Below are 13,485 nucleotides of genomic sequence, written 5' to 3'. Positions count from 1 at the left end.
AAACTTATCTTGGGAGAGAGGTTTTAAGGAACAGAAAATGCAAAGGTACTGAGGTTGAATTGAACTTGGTATGATTGAGGTCAAAAAGGAGATCCATAAAGTTTTGTCTTAATGACTGAGAGAGCTGAGAGATGGCCTTGAGGTTAGAGCAGCACACAGGGGCTGGGCAGTGTAACCTTGGAGACTAAAGTGAATGTTTAAGTGTCAATCTGAGTGAGATGGGAATTGTTGCAGGGAGGGGAGCTGAGCACAGAAGGGACAGGATCTGATTTGAACATAAAGACTCTTCTCTGGCTGCTGGGGTTGGAGGATTTACCACAGGGGACCCAGAGATAGCAGCAGGGAGCTTGGGAAAGTGACATGGGTGAGCCATAAGTGTAGCTCAGAGCAGGTAGTGACAGGTGGAGAGAAGAGGGTGAATTCAGGATCCATTTTGGCACACGTTTACTGTGTAAATACCACTGCTCTCATCTTATTTTCCTTCCTTCTCATTTGTGCTGATGAGAGACGAGTTTTGAAAGCCAAGGAAAATGCTTTTCTGCTCAGTCTTCGCGAGGATGCAGGGCTGACCCATGTTGATTCTTCCATTCTAGAGGACGAAGTACAATCAGAGGCTGACATCTGAGACACTTTCCTTATGCCTCTCCTTACTCCTGGTTGTGGTAGACCCAGTAAGAGGGCCAAAGCCCTATGTGAGTTTGGTGATCTCTTCAGCATGCGGGACATAATTGATTGTCTCTCAGCATTCCTCCTTCGCTCCTTCTCTTCTCCTGGTTTGCCTTCCTAATGCAGTCTGGAAAATTAAAAAAGCCCATATTTCCCAGATGCTTTGAAGCTCCAGTTCTGACAGCAGAATTGGTTCTACCAATTGGAAATGCTCATGAGCAATTTAGAAATTGGAAGTGAGCTGGTGTGTGCATATATGTGTGTGTGTCTTTCTGCGAAGCAAAGTTATGGAGTTGTGGATTTTCTTTTCATAAATTTCTGGTCTCCACTGGACCTATTTACAGGTCATAGTTCTGGTGGCAGTCTCTGGGCTCTCGACGACTTCTCTTACTGTACAAAGGAAGAAGCTCCCTGTAAGAGGGAGGGTCCTTCCTATTCCAGGGCCAGCTCAAAATGTGATCTCATTCACACATCACTAATGTCATTGAGAGGCTTGTTAGATATGCAAAATGTTGGGCCCTGTCCTGGACCTACTTACTGAATCTGAAACTCTGACAGTGGGAACCGAGAAGTTCTGCCCCTCCCCCACAACCCCCCCATGATTCTTTTGCACAGTAAAATTTGAGAAACACTGGCCTACAGCCCACTCCTGGAGTCCCTCCAATGATTTTATAAGCCTCATAAATTCTCATATTAAATCCCTTTCTGCTTAATATACCTAGAATGGCCTTCACACTGAACTGTGGCTGACAAAGTAGCATCAGAGTTCTAGAGTTCTAGAAGTTCAACAGAATCCCAGCTGACTGCTTAATAACCATGTGACCAGGGGCAAGTGACTCTGTGTGGCAAATTGGCAGAGATGGCCACAGCTCTATTTCCCATCCTACATGTTCTTTTAGAATCTTGCCACTCTACCTTCAAGAGGTGGAGTCTGTATCCCATCCTCTTGAATTTGGATGGGACTTGGTGACTGCCTTGATGAGGAGTCTGGAGGAAGTGACATTATGCAACTTCTGAAGCTAGGTCACAAAAATACAAGCATTTTTCTTCTGCATTTACTTCTGCCTTGCTCTTTTGGGATAATTGCTGTTGAGGAATGTAGCCATTAAGTTGTGAGGAAGTCCAAGCAACCTATGGAGAGAGTAACATGGAAAAACACTGAAGACTTTGTTCTCTCTGCTTCTGCTATGCTCTGAGATGACATCCATCACCAACTGGCCATTGTCAATTGTGAGCCACCTTGAAAGTAGATCCTTCAGTCTCCAGTTAAGATGTTCTAGCTGATGTTACAGGGAGCAGAGATGAATTGCTCTGTCCTTGCTGAAATTGCAGATTTGGGAGCAAAATATATACCTCTTGTTTTAAGCCACTAATTTTTTTTTTTTTTTGAGACAGAGTCTTCCTTTGTTGCCCTTGGTAGAGTGCCATGGTGTCATAGCTCACGGCAACCTCAAGTGCTTGGGCTCAAGCTATCCTCTTGCTTCAGCCTTCTGAGAAGTGGGGACTACAGGCACCTGCCATCACACCCAGCTATTTTTAGAGACAAGGTCTTGCTCTTGCTCAGGCTGGTCTTGAACTCCTCAGCTCAAACCATCTACCCGCTTTGGCCTCCCAGAGTGGTAGGACTACAGGCATGAACCACCACACCTGCCCTTAAGCCCCCAAGTTTTAGGGCATAGTTTGTCACACAGCAAAAGCTAACTGATAGGCTGTGTTTCTCTAAACCAGTGATTTTCTTTCTTTCTTTCTTCTGAGACAGCGTCTCAAGCTGCCACCCTCAGTAGAGTACTGTGGCATCACAGCTCACAGCAACCTCCAACTCTTGGGTTTAAGTGATTCTCTTGCCTCAGCCTCCCAAGTAGCTGGGCCTACAGGCAACCGCCACAATGCCTGGCTATTTGTTGTTGTTGTTGCAGTTGTCTTTGTTGTTTAGCTGGCCTGGGTTGGATTTGAACCTGCCAGCCTCAGTGTACGTGGCTGGTGCTGCTAAACCAGTGATTTTCAACCAGTGTTCTGTGGCACACCGGTGTGCTGTGAGAAGATCTTAAGTGTGACATGAAAAATTTCAAAAGATCATTAATTAAATTATTTTTGAAAGAAGTTCAAAGCACAATAAGTACATCTTTTTTTTTTATTAGTGGTAGCAGTAAATATGGAAAAAATTGTATTATGTGGGATATGTTTTGAAGGTTAGAGACATCAAGACTTTCTGGTAGACTGGATGAGAGAGAAAGAGAGAGAAGACAGGATGATTTCAAATGTATTTTTTTCTTTTGATTGAGTACATGCAGAGTTGAAGAAAGTTAATTTTATTTTGACATTTTTGCACTTTTATACTCAAAACTACAAGGATATAGGGATTGTTTACTGGATTGGGTGGATATTTAATAGAGATAAAAGGAGTGAGAGACTCGAAGTACCTCTCAGCCCTAAATATTCTTGCTTACTCTTCAGGACCATTTTTTGCCTCTTTGTGGCATTATCAAATAATGTAGTGAATCTTAATAATTTAACTCCAATAACCATGGCCACATAAGCCTGAAAATGAACTAAAATGTCTAATGAGAAGATGTATTTGTCGAAGTGTGCTAAATAGTTTGTTTTTCCCTTCAAATTTAATCTGCACTCTTCTTCAACCTGTTCTGTTTCCTAGAGGTTGACCTTATGAAATGTCTTATCCTCTGGCTTCTATTTAGCTTTTGTCTTTTTTTTTCTTTTCTTTTCTTTTTTTTTTTTTTTAGTAGAGACAGAGTCTCAGTTTATCACCCTTGATAGAGTGCCATGGCATCACACAACCTCCAACTCCTGGGCTTACCTCAGCCTCTCGAGTAGCTGGGACTACAGGCACCCGCCACAATGCCTGGCTATATTTTTTGTTACAGTTTGGTTGGGGCCGGGTTTGAACCCGCCACCTTCCATATATGGGGCCGGCGCCCTACTTACTGAGCCACAGGTGCCTCCCCCACCTTTTTTGAGACAGTCTTGCTTTGTTGCTCTCCGTAGAGTGTTGTGGCATCACAGCTTACAGCAACCTCCAGCTCTTGGGCTTAGGCGATTTTCTTGCCTCAGCCTCCTAAGTAGGTGGGACTACAGGCGCTAGCCATAACGCCTGGCTATTTTTTGTTGCAGTTTGGCCTGGGCCAGGTTTGAAACCCCGCCCCCCCCGCCCCCCCATATGGGGCCAGTGAAAGTCATTTTTTTTATCAACATAATTAAGTGTGCTGTGGAAGTTTAACTACAGGTTCAAGCGTGTTGTGAGATACAAAAGGTTGAAAAACACTGCTCTGAACCTTAGTAGGGAAGGGGATCAGAGCTCAGACCTTAAGTGGCAGTTGTGAAGCATGAGCTGGCACACTGTAGAACTCCCTGTGTGTGACTGCCACTCAGGCACTAGCCTGGGGGCCCATCTCTCTGGCACCATTCCCTGGAGCTTCCTCTGCTTGCCTTCTGTACTTGCAAGGTGCCTCACAGAGAATAGCAGTGCCTCCATTGACAAGCACCTACTCTGTGCACACAAGATCTCCTTGGACCCTCACAAACAGCCCTGAGGTGGGCATATGGGGATCCTGGAGAGAAACCTCTGAGCCCATTTTACAGGTGAAGAAATAGGCTCAGAGAGCACAAATGACTTAGAAGACACCATGTGGTTTGGTATGGCATAGCCTGGTCTGTCTGACTCCAAAATCTCTGCTCCTTCTGAGCGTTCTTCCCACCCAGAAGTGAGATGTCAGCACCCACCTCCACCTTGTACGGCAAAGCCTTCACTCAGTGCACAGGAGATGAAAAATGAATGAGGCAGAGGTGTCTAGGACAAGAATTACTTTATTATAAGGCAGGGAAGAGGAGGATGGGGAGGGGCTCTCTTCCTCATGGGCACCAGGCCTCGTTTCTATCCCAGAAGAAGCATCTCACCACCCTGGGTAAGGGAAAGGGGGCAGGAGCTGAGAGGGGTGAGGTCAGGGAGGCTGTGGGGGTTATGGGAAGGGAGGGGAGCAAGGCCCAGAGGGTCAAGGTCAGGGGTGAAGTGAGACTCAGAAGGAGGGGGCAAAATTAAACCAAGGCTTATAGGTTAGAAGGGAAATGGGGTTCATGGTGGGGGGGTGGTTTAAAGGTGAAGAAGTCAGAGCAGGGCTTACGGGGTCAGGAATGAAGCAGGGATCCTGGAGGCGTTACAATTAGAAGAGCTCGTGGGAGTTCAAAGATAAAATGGGGCTCAGAGTCAAAGACGAAGCAAGGTCAGAGGTGAAGTGGGCTCTAAAAGCATTGTCAGGGCCAGGGCAAAGTGACATTCAAGAAATGGCAGGGTCAGAGCTGAGTTGGGCTGAGGGGAGGAAATGGGGTTTCAGGGAGGGCAGGTGCCTAGGGCCGGTGGAGAGGCAGCAAAGACGTGGCGCTAGGCCACCTCTTCCTCTGCCTCCTCCTCGAACTCGCCCTCCTCGGCGGTCGCGTCCTGGTACTGCTGGTACTCGGACACCAGGTCGTTCATGTTGCTCTCGGCCTCGGTGAACTCCATCTCGTCCATGCCCTCGCCGGTGTACCAGTGCAGGAAGGCCTTGCGCCGGAACATGGCGGTGAACTGCTCCGAGATGCGCTTGAACAGCTCCTGGATGGCCGTGCTGTTGCCGATGAAGGTGGCCGCCATCTTGAGGCCGCGGGGCGGGATGTCGCACACGGCTGTCTTCACGTTGTTGGGGATCCACTCCACGAAGTAGCTGCTGTTCTTGCTCTGCACGCTCAGCATCTGCTCGTCCACCTCCTTCATGGACATGCGGCCCCGGAACACCGCGGCCACCGTCAGGTAGCGGCCGTGGCGCGGGTCGCAGGCGGCCATCATGTTCTTGGCGTCGAACATCTGCTGGGTGAGCTCGGGCACGGTGAGCGCGCGGTACTGCTGGCTGCCCCGGCTGGTCAGCGGCGCGAAGCCCGGCATGAAGAAGTGCAGGCGCGGGAAGGGCACCATGTTCACCGCCAGCTTGCGCAGGTCGGCGTTGAGCTGGCCCGGGAAGCGCAGGCAGGTGGTGACCCCGCTCATGGTGGCCGACACCAGGTGGTTGAGGTCCCCATAGGTGGGCGTGGTCAGCTTGAGCGTGCGGAAGCAGATGTCGTAGAGCGCCTCGTTGTCGATGCAGTAGGTCTCATCCGTGTTCTCCACCAGCTGGTGCACCGACAGAGTGGCGTTGTAGGGCTCCACCACCGTGTCCGACACCTTGGGCGAGGGCACCACGCTGAAGGTGTTCATGATGCGGTCGGGGAACTCCTCGCGGATCTTGCTGATGAGCAGCGTGCCCATGCCTGAGCCCGTGCCGCCGCCCAGCGAGTGCGTCAGCTGGAAGCCCTGCAGGCAGTCGCAGCTCTCCGCCTCCTTCCGCACCACGTCCAGCACCGCGTCCACCAGCTCCGCGCCCTCGGTGTAGTGCCCCTTGGCCCAGTTGTTGCCGGCTCCGGATTGGCCTGGAGAGGGCCACACAGGCAGTCACGGGGAGATCCCGCCCCCAACCCTGGAGAGCGTCTAGTAGTTTAATAGCAACAGTATCAAAAATGATAACACCAGGCGTGGCGGCTCACGCCTGCAATCCTAGCACTCTGGGAGGCCGAGGTGAGAGGATACCCCGAGCTCAATAATTCAGGTCCAGCCTGAGCAACAGCGAAATCCGTCTCTACTGAAAATAGAAAAACCATCTGGGTGTTATGGAGGGTGCCTGTAGTCCCAGCTACTGGGGAGGCCGAGGCAGGAGGATCACTTGAGTCCAGGAGTTTGAGGTTGTTAAGAGCTATGATGATGTCATGGCACTGTACCCAGGGTGACACAGTGAGTCTCTGTTTCCTCCCCCCATAAATAAATAACAATAAAAGGATCAATCATTAATACGATGATGATCAACTGTTCTCTCTGCTTCCATTCTTGCTCTTTTGCACCCAGCAGCCGGAAGGATTCTAGTAAGATCTAAATCGAATCATGGCGCATCTTAGCTCAAAAATCATGCCACACTTGCACCATTGATGAAAAGCCCAAGTCTTGAGGCCCACCAGACCCTGCACAACCTGCCCTGCCCCTTGCTGCACTTCCAACAAGCCAGGTGTAGTCCCGCCCCAGGGTCTTTGCACTGAGCTGTGTCCTCTGCTTGGTGTCCTGTTCCCACAGGCCTCCTTAAGCTCCCTCCTTCACTTCTAGGACTTTCTTAGACTATGTGAGGCTATCCTTCTTTCATTTTCAGAGACAGTTTCCCCCTGAAAGGCTAGCGTGCAGAGGCATCATTGTAGCTCACTGCAACCTCAAACTCCTAGGCTCAAGTGATCCTCCTGTCTCAGCCTCCCAAATAGCTGGGATCCCAGGTGCCTGCCTCCATGCTTCGCTAATTTTTCCATTTTTAGTAGAGACCAGGGTATCGATTTTGTTCAGGCTGGTTTCCAACTCCAGAGCTCAAGCAGTCCTCCCACCTCAGCTTCCCAGAGTGCTGAGATTACAGATGTGAGCCACCGTGCCTGGCCTCCTTCCCATTTCTTATTCCTCCTCCCTGCTTTACTTTTCTTTTCTTTTTCTTTCTTTCTTTTTTTCTTTTTTGAGACAGAGCCTCAAGCTATCACCCAGGGTAGAGTGCTATGGCATTACAGCTCACAGCAACCTTAAACTCCTGGGCTCAAGTGATTCTCCTGCCTCCACCTCCCAAGTAGCTGGGACTACAGGCACCCACCACAACGCCCGGCTATTTTTTAGTTGCAGCCATCATTGTTGTTTGGGGGGCCTGGGCTGGATTTGAACCCCCCAGCTCAGGTGTATATGTGGCTTGGTGCATTAGCTGCTTGAGCCACAGGTGCCAAGCTTGCTTTACTTTTCTTGATGGCACTGGAAAACCTATGTTTTCTTATTAATCAAGTTTGTTGTCCTTAATCTCCCAGTGGAATGCAAGCTCCAAGATGACAAGGATTAGTATTCGAAGACTGGTTCTTTTAATCTCTTCCTCTACCCAGATAAGTGAGGCTCCTACCCTCAGCACTCATAGGCTGTCCTTCCGTCAGCAACCACCAGAGGGTACCTGTCAGCAGGGCCTTTCCTTCCTCTGCCCTCTGCCCTCCATGGCTCCCACTCCCCCTTAGGTCAAAGCCCAAGTTCTTCCTGCAGCCCACCAGGCCCTGCATGACTCTCCCCATCGCCTCGCTGCCATCTTCCCCTCCCTCTTTCCCTTTCCTCCCTCTCCTCTAGCCTCCTCCCTGTGCCTCCAAAATACCAGGTGTGGTCCTGTCTCAGGGCCTTTGAAAGGCATCTGCAGCTTGTGCTGCAGGTTGGTCTCAAACTACTGAGCTCAGGGTATCCTACTGCCCTGGCCTCCCAAGTGCTAGGATTGCCCTGATCCCAGATGCTTTCTTCTAAGGGACTCGACATGGCTTCTCCCTCAACTCTTTTGAGGTCTCTGCTCAATGTCACCTCATTGGAGAAATCATCTTTAACCACCCCCCACCGGCCCAGTCTAAAATGGAATGGATCCTTCTCATTCTCAATCCCTTTACCTTGTTTTGTTTTCTATGTAGCACCTGTTACTACTTAATCTTGTGTGTGTGTATATATATATATATAAAAATTATATATATATAATTATTGGCCAGGGCTGGGTTTGAACCCGCCACCTCTGGCATATGAGACCGGCACCCTACTCCTTGAGCCACAGGTGCCACCCATCCATGCCTGTTTTCTAACCTGTAGAATGAAAGTAAGAAGAGTATATATGTGCTTTGGAGAGTTGGGGAAAAGATTCAAAGATACAAGGGCCTGCATTTAATGCTTGATGCAGTCAGTCGTTGAGCAAGGACAGAGAACCTACTGTGTGCCGGATAGGATGGTCATCAAGACAAAGCCCTTACCTCCCATGACAGCCTATGAGTGCTGAGGGTAGGAGCCTCACTTATCTGGGTAGAGGAAGAGATTAAAATTTTATATATATATATAAAGATTAAAATATATAAAATTTTATATATATTAAAATTTTTCTGCTTGTATCTGTCTACCTTACTAGAGCATAACCTCATGGGAGGTAAGGGCTTTGTCTTGATGACCATCCTATCCGGCACACAGTAGGTTCTCTGTCCTTGCTCAACGACTGACTGCATCAAGCATTAAATGCAGGCCCTTGTATCTTTGAATCTTTTCCCCAACTCTCCAAAGCACATATATACTCTTCTTACTTTCATTCTACAGGTTAGAAAACAGGCATGGATGGGTGGCACCTGTGGCTCAAGGAGTAGGGTGCCGGTCTCATATGCCAGAGGTGGCGGGTTCAAACCCAGCCCTGGCCAAAAACCAAAAAAAAAAGAAAAAAAAAGAAAAAAAAAAAGAAAACAGGCATGGAGAGGTTAGGTCATCTGCAGAAAATCATACTGCAAGCAAGTGGGGTGGCCAAGAACTAGGCAGTCTAGTCCCAAGTTCACACTTTTATAGCCCCCACCCCCTACACACTTGACTCCCAGAGGCCACAGATCTCTTGGCCCAAGTTGAGCTCCACCCTCTACCCCTGAGGTATCCTAGAATCCCTTGTGCCCTTTGGCCGACCTCATTCCATCCTTCCCAGACCTTTCCCAAGGACCTATCATGGGCCATGCTCACACAGGTGCATCATTATCTTTTTGAACCTTCCTGCAAATCAGAGAGGAAGTCACACAGCTTGTTGTCAATCCCTCCTAGACTCCAAACTCTAAACCACTAAGCTCAGAGGAGGAGAGTGGCTGGGGTTTTGGAGTGTGTGAAGCTTGGGGCCTGAGGCCAGTGTGTGTGCGTGTGGCCAGGCTGACCCAGGAAAGCTTCTCCCTGCAGCCCACCATGTTCTGGGGTGTGTGAAGCTTGGGGCCTGAGGCCAGGGTGTGTGTGTGTGTGGCCAGGCTGACCCAGGAAAGCTTGCCCAGAAGGACTGTCACAGAGTGCGGATCCCACTGCCCTCACATATGTCATTCCCCTCTCACTTCTCTGCAGTGCTGCTGGGCCAGGCCAAGTCCTACTCACCTTTTAGGTCGCATATGGTAACCTCGATAATAAAAACAATGACACCAAATGCTTATTTTCCTTTTCCTGTGCCATGTACTATTAAAAATTCTTTATCCACATCCATGGCTTTTAGCCTAACAATCCTGAACAGTAGGCATTTCATAATCCCTGCTTTCAAGATGAGGATTCTGAGGCACAGTGAGATTAAGGAACCCATCCAAAGTCACCCAGCCAACTAAATCAGTGGCCAAGTTTTACTTATTTAAAACTTTCTGTTGTCTAGCTGGCTCCTTCAACCAGAATGTGAGCTCCCTTGAGACTGTTTTGTTTTCCTCTGTGTCCCCAACTTAGGGAGCAGGGTCTGATATGCAGTAGGTGCTCACCATTTGCTGAATGCATGAAGTGGCAAAGCTGGGAGTCATGCCTGGGCAGTCTGCTTCCCATTCAGACTGTTGAATTTAAATGCCACCTACTCTAGGATGCCTTCCCTGAACCCCTCTCAGTATTAGATTGCCCTGTTTCCCCAGGGCTCCCACAATGGCCCAAGCATCCCCCATGAATGCACTGACCATGCTGACTCTGTGAGTGCTAGGTAGAGAATTTTCATAAAGCATTTGGAAGGACAAGGAACAAGGAGGTTTTCCCTGTCTGTGCTCCTTGGTGGGGACTTACCAAACACAAAGTTGTCAGGCCGAAAGATCTGGCCAAAGGGACCAGAGCGGACAGAGTCCATGGTGCCAGGCTCCAGGTCCACCAGCACAGCTCTGGGGACATAATTCCCTCCTGCAGAGAAACAGATGGAGGGCAGTTCTGGTGAGTACCAAGAAGCTGCAGGGGCCCTGGGAGCATCCTGCCCCCTCCCACCTGAGTGAAAGAGATGCCCCCTTCACCTTACCTGTGGCCTCATTGTAGTACACATTGATCCTCTCCAGCTGCAGGTCACTGTCCCCATGGTATGTGCCAGTGGGGTCGATGCCATGTTCGTCACTGATCACCTCCCAAAACTGGAGAGGGGTGATGGGAAGGGTTGAGAGATGGGGAGCAGGTGGCCAGGGTGAAGACCTCCTCTCACTCTGCACTCATCCATCTCCCTAGCAGCCGCCTGGTCCTAGCAAGGTGAATGAGGGGGACCCAGAAACCGGATGCTGAGACAAGGATGAGGCAGCAAGAAAGAAGCGGTGGGGGCAGGGTGAAGTGCAGTCAGCACCCTGGAGGAGCTGGCGGTACCAGTGCACCCCAGCTGCAGTGGGGGGTGAGGGGAAGGGCGAGGTTTCTTTGTGCGCCTGGAGGGGACAGTCAGCCAGCTGTGAGGCCAGCTGTGGCCAACGGACAGAAGGAACTGTCCGGCTCCTATGGGCCTCTTTGTTCCCAACTTGGCCCTGTCCGCGGCGACCCTTCCCCCATCGTCCCTGGGGCTCTGGCCTCCTGGGACACGGTCCCCAAGAGACCTCAGCTCCAGGCATCTCTCTCTGAGCCTCTGGGCCACTGCCGCTTGCAGGGGCCCGGCGCCCCCCTCCCACTGCGCGCACCTTGGCCCCGATCTGGTTGCCGCACTGGCCGGCCTGCAGGTGCACGATCTCCCGCATGTCGGTGGCGCTGCTGGTGGGCGCGGAGGTTGTGGTGCTGGGAGTCGAGACTGCAGAGCGGGTGGCGGTTGCGGCGGCGGAGCACACTCCTTGAGCCCTCTGAAGCCTCTATATGAGCGGGCCGGGCTCGCGTCACGGCTGGTCACCCGCCTGCTCCGCCCCCTGGTCCCTTCTCCGGATGGAGGGTGTAGGGGAGGTGGGGGGTTGGTGATTCAGGGATCGCCCTCTGAAAATGCTTCTCCGGGACCTGGAGTGCGGGCACGCGCTGGGGTGTGCCAAGGGCCGCGTGTGTCCCCACCCCTGCCGTGATGGGGGTGGGTGGGAGGTTCCTCCGGGAACAGCAGTGCCACATCCCCCAACCCTCTCTGTCCCCAGCCTGGCTTGGCCACTCTTAGCCACTGGGAAGCAGGAGCGCTTGGTAAACAAGTAGCTGGGAAATCCATTCCTCCCCTCCCAGGCCCTGCCTCAGTTTCCCTAACCACAATCCTCCCCATTCCTTCTGGACCTCATTAGCCAGAAGCCTTGCATTAACCAGAGGGCTCCTGGCAGGGGCTAGCCCGACTGGTGGGGCGATGGGTTTCTGGGAGGGCTTGTCTTGACACTGTCTGGAAAGTAAAATCACGATTTTCCTTCCGTGTCTGGTTGGGGATGCTTGTGTAAGCTGGCAGGGAGCTATGGGCTCCCGGGGACAACTCTATTGGGTTTTGTGCCTGCTGCCTGTGGGGTTACCCCTAGCCTGGCCTGGTTGGGTAGGACTATAGCTGGATTACATATTGGGGGGAGGATAGTGAGCTCGGGGGGCTGCCTGACTCCAGTGCTATAATTTACTGCAAAACGTCTCCCCTACTTCTGCATTTCTTTCTTTTTTTTTTTTTTTGCAGTTTTGGCTGGGGCTGGGTTTGAACCCACCACCTCCAGCATGTGGAGCCGGTGCCCTAGCCCTTTGAGCCACAGGTACCACCCTTACTTCTGCATTTCTTATTAGCTCTATGACCTTGGACAGGCTGCTTCTCTTGAGGACTGAATTGCCTCACCTGTAAGATGGGCTGCTGAGAGGGCACCAGGATGGGGCAGCTCCAAGTTACCCTTACACAGAGTTGACAATACATTATTATGATAATAATTATTATCAGGGGCTGGCTGGAACTTCCGATCTGGCCCTTGAGGCCAGACCTCCTAGGGCCACCCCTCCACCTCTGCCCTCCCAGGAAGCCTCCTCCTCATCCCCCCGCCCCATTGGTGCACCTACTTAAAGATATATAGCTGTTTGGTTGGCCCTCACAGTCACCAGAGGCTGTTAATTTTGACCAGTAGTTCCCAACCCAGGTCAGGGGTGCTTTTGCACCCCAGAGGACACTTGGCAATGTCTGGAGGCATTTTTGGTTGTCATACCTCCATGTGTGCCTGCACTGCTGACAGCAATGCCCTACAGTGCACAGGACACCCCCCACCAGAGAATGATCAAGCCCCAAATGTCAATAGGGCTGAGGCTAAGAAACTCTGTGTTAATTATTTGGGCACAAATTTGAGTTAGATCTCTAGGTGACACTAAATGCCAAAATAAATTCCAGATGGGCTAGACTGCATGCGGACCAGGTCTGTCCCCCAGCCTCTATGATTTATTTCATCTCTCCCTCTCCTCTCAGTTTGTGTATTTATGTATGCATTTGCCCCTTGCAAATAATTTTTTTATTTAACTGCTGAATATTCCTCCCACAGGAAACCAATCTAGCTTAGCACTCTTTGGCTCCAGTACAATCCTCAAGGCATCTGAGGGTTTCACTGACTGCGACACCCTCAGATGACTGAGAGTGACTGAAAGTCACTGGCAGTGCCTGAAAAACACCTCTATTTTCTGTCTTCTTTCATACATCTATGATACTCTACAGATTCTCCCACCTCTAAAACCAATAATGTTTACCAAAATTGTCATTCTTGTTTTGCAGAGATATATATAGGCAATGTGTGGTAGTAAAGAGAGTAACAAGATTTGACTTTACTAATATTGCATGAAGAACAAAGAGTGATTTCATCATTTCTGCTTTGCAATGTAGTTTTCCAAAACCAACTGTGATAAAAAGCCAAAAATAATGACTTTGTCTATTATTAATAAGAATAGTGGGGTGGTGCCTGTGGCTCAGTGAGTAGGGCGCCGGCCCCATGTACCGAGGGTGGCGGGTTCAAACCCAGCCCCAGCCAAACTGCAACAACAATAAAAAATAGCCGGGCATTGTGGCGGGCGCCTGTAGTCCCAGCTGCTCG

At 50.4% G+C, this 13,485-nt stretch overlaps 1 protein-coding gene across 1 annotated transcript; it reads right to left on the bottom strand.

Moving 5' to 3' along the window:
• Window positions 1–4,470: 4,470 nt before the first annotated feature.
• Window positions 4,471–11,455, bottom strand: TUBB4A (tubulin beta 4A class IVa). The gene is made up of 4 exons (XM_053582940.1): window positions 11,167–11,455; window positions 10,533–10,641; window positions 10,310–10,420; window positions 4,471–6,117 (listed from the first exon to the last, which is right to left on the bottom strand). Exons 1-4 carry the CDS (start codon window positions 11,221–11,223, stop codon window positions 5,060–5,062), a joined length of 1,335 nt encoding a protein of 444 aa, XP_053438915.1. The 5' UTR covers window positions 11,224–11,455; the 3' UTR covers window positions 4,471–5,059.
• Between the last annotated feature and the right edge of the window lie 2,030 nt (window positions 11,456–13,485).

Source organism: Nycticebus coucang, chromosome 3 (assembly GCF_027406575.1).
Source record: "Nycticebus coucang isolate mNycCou1 chromosome 3, mNycCou1.pri, whole genome shotgun sequence".
NCBI lineage: Eukaryota > Metazoa > Chordata > Mammalia > Primates > Lorisidae > Nycticebus > Nycticebus coucang.
This window is presented reverse-complemented; position numbering and strand designations above follow the sequence as displayed.

Bases quoted from the DNA above. Each gene is read 5' to 3' on its own strand.
- TUBB4A (XM_053582940.1), bottom strand. From the start codon at position 11,223: ATGCGGGAGATCGTGCACCTGCAGGCCGGCCAGTGCGGCAACCAGATC. The intron at 10,642-11,166 runs GTGCGCGCAGTG...ACCCCTCTCCAG, and splicing joins GCAACCAGATCGGGGCCAAG to TTTTGGGAGGTGATCAGTGA. The intron at 10,421-10,532 runs GTAAGGTGAAGG...GTTTCTCTGCAG, and splicing joins GTACTACAATGAGGCCACAG to GAGGGAATTATGTCCCCAGA.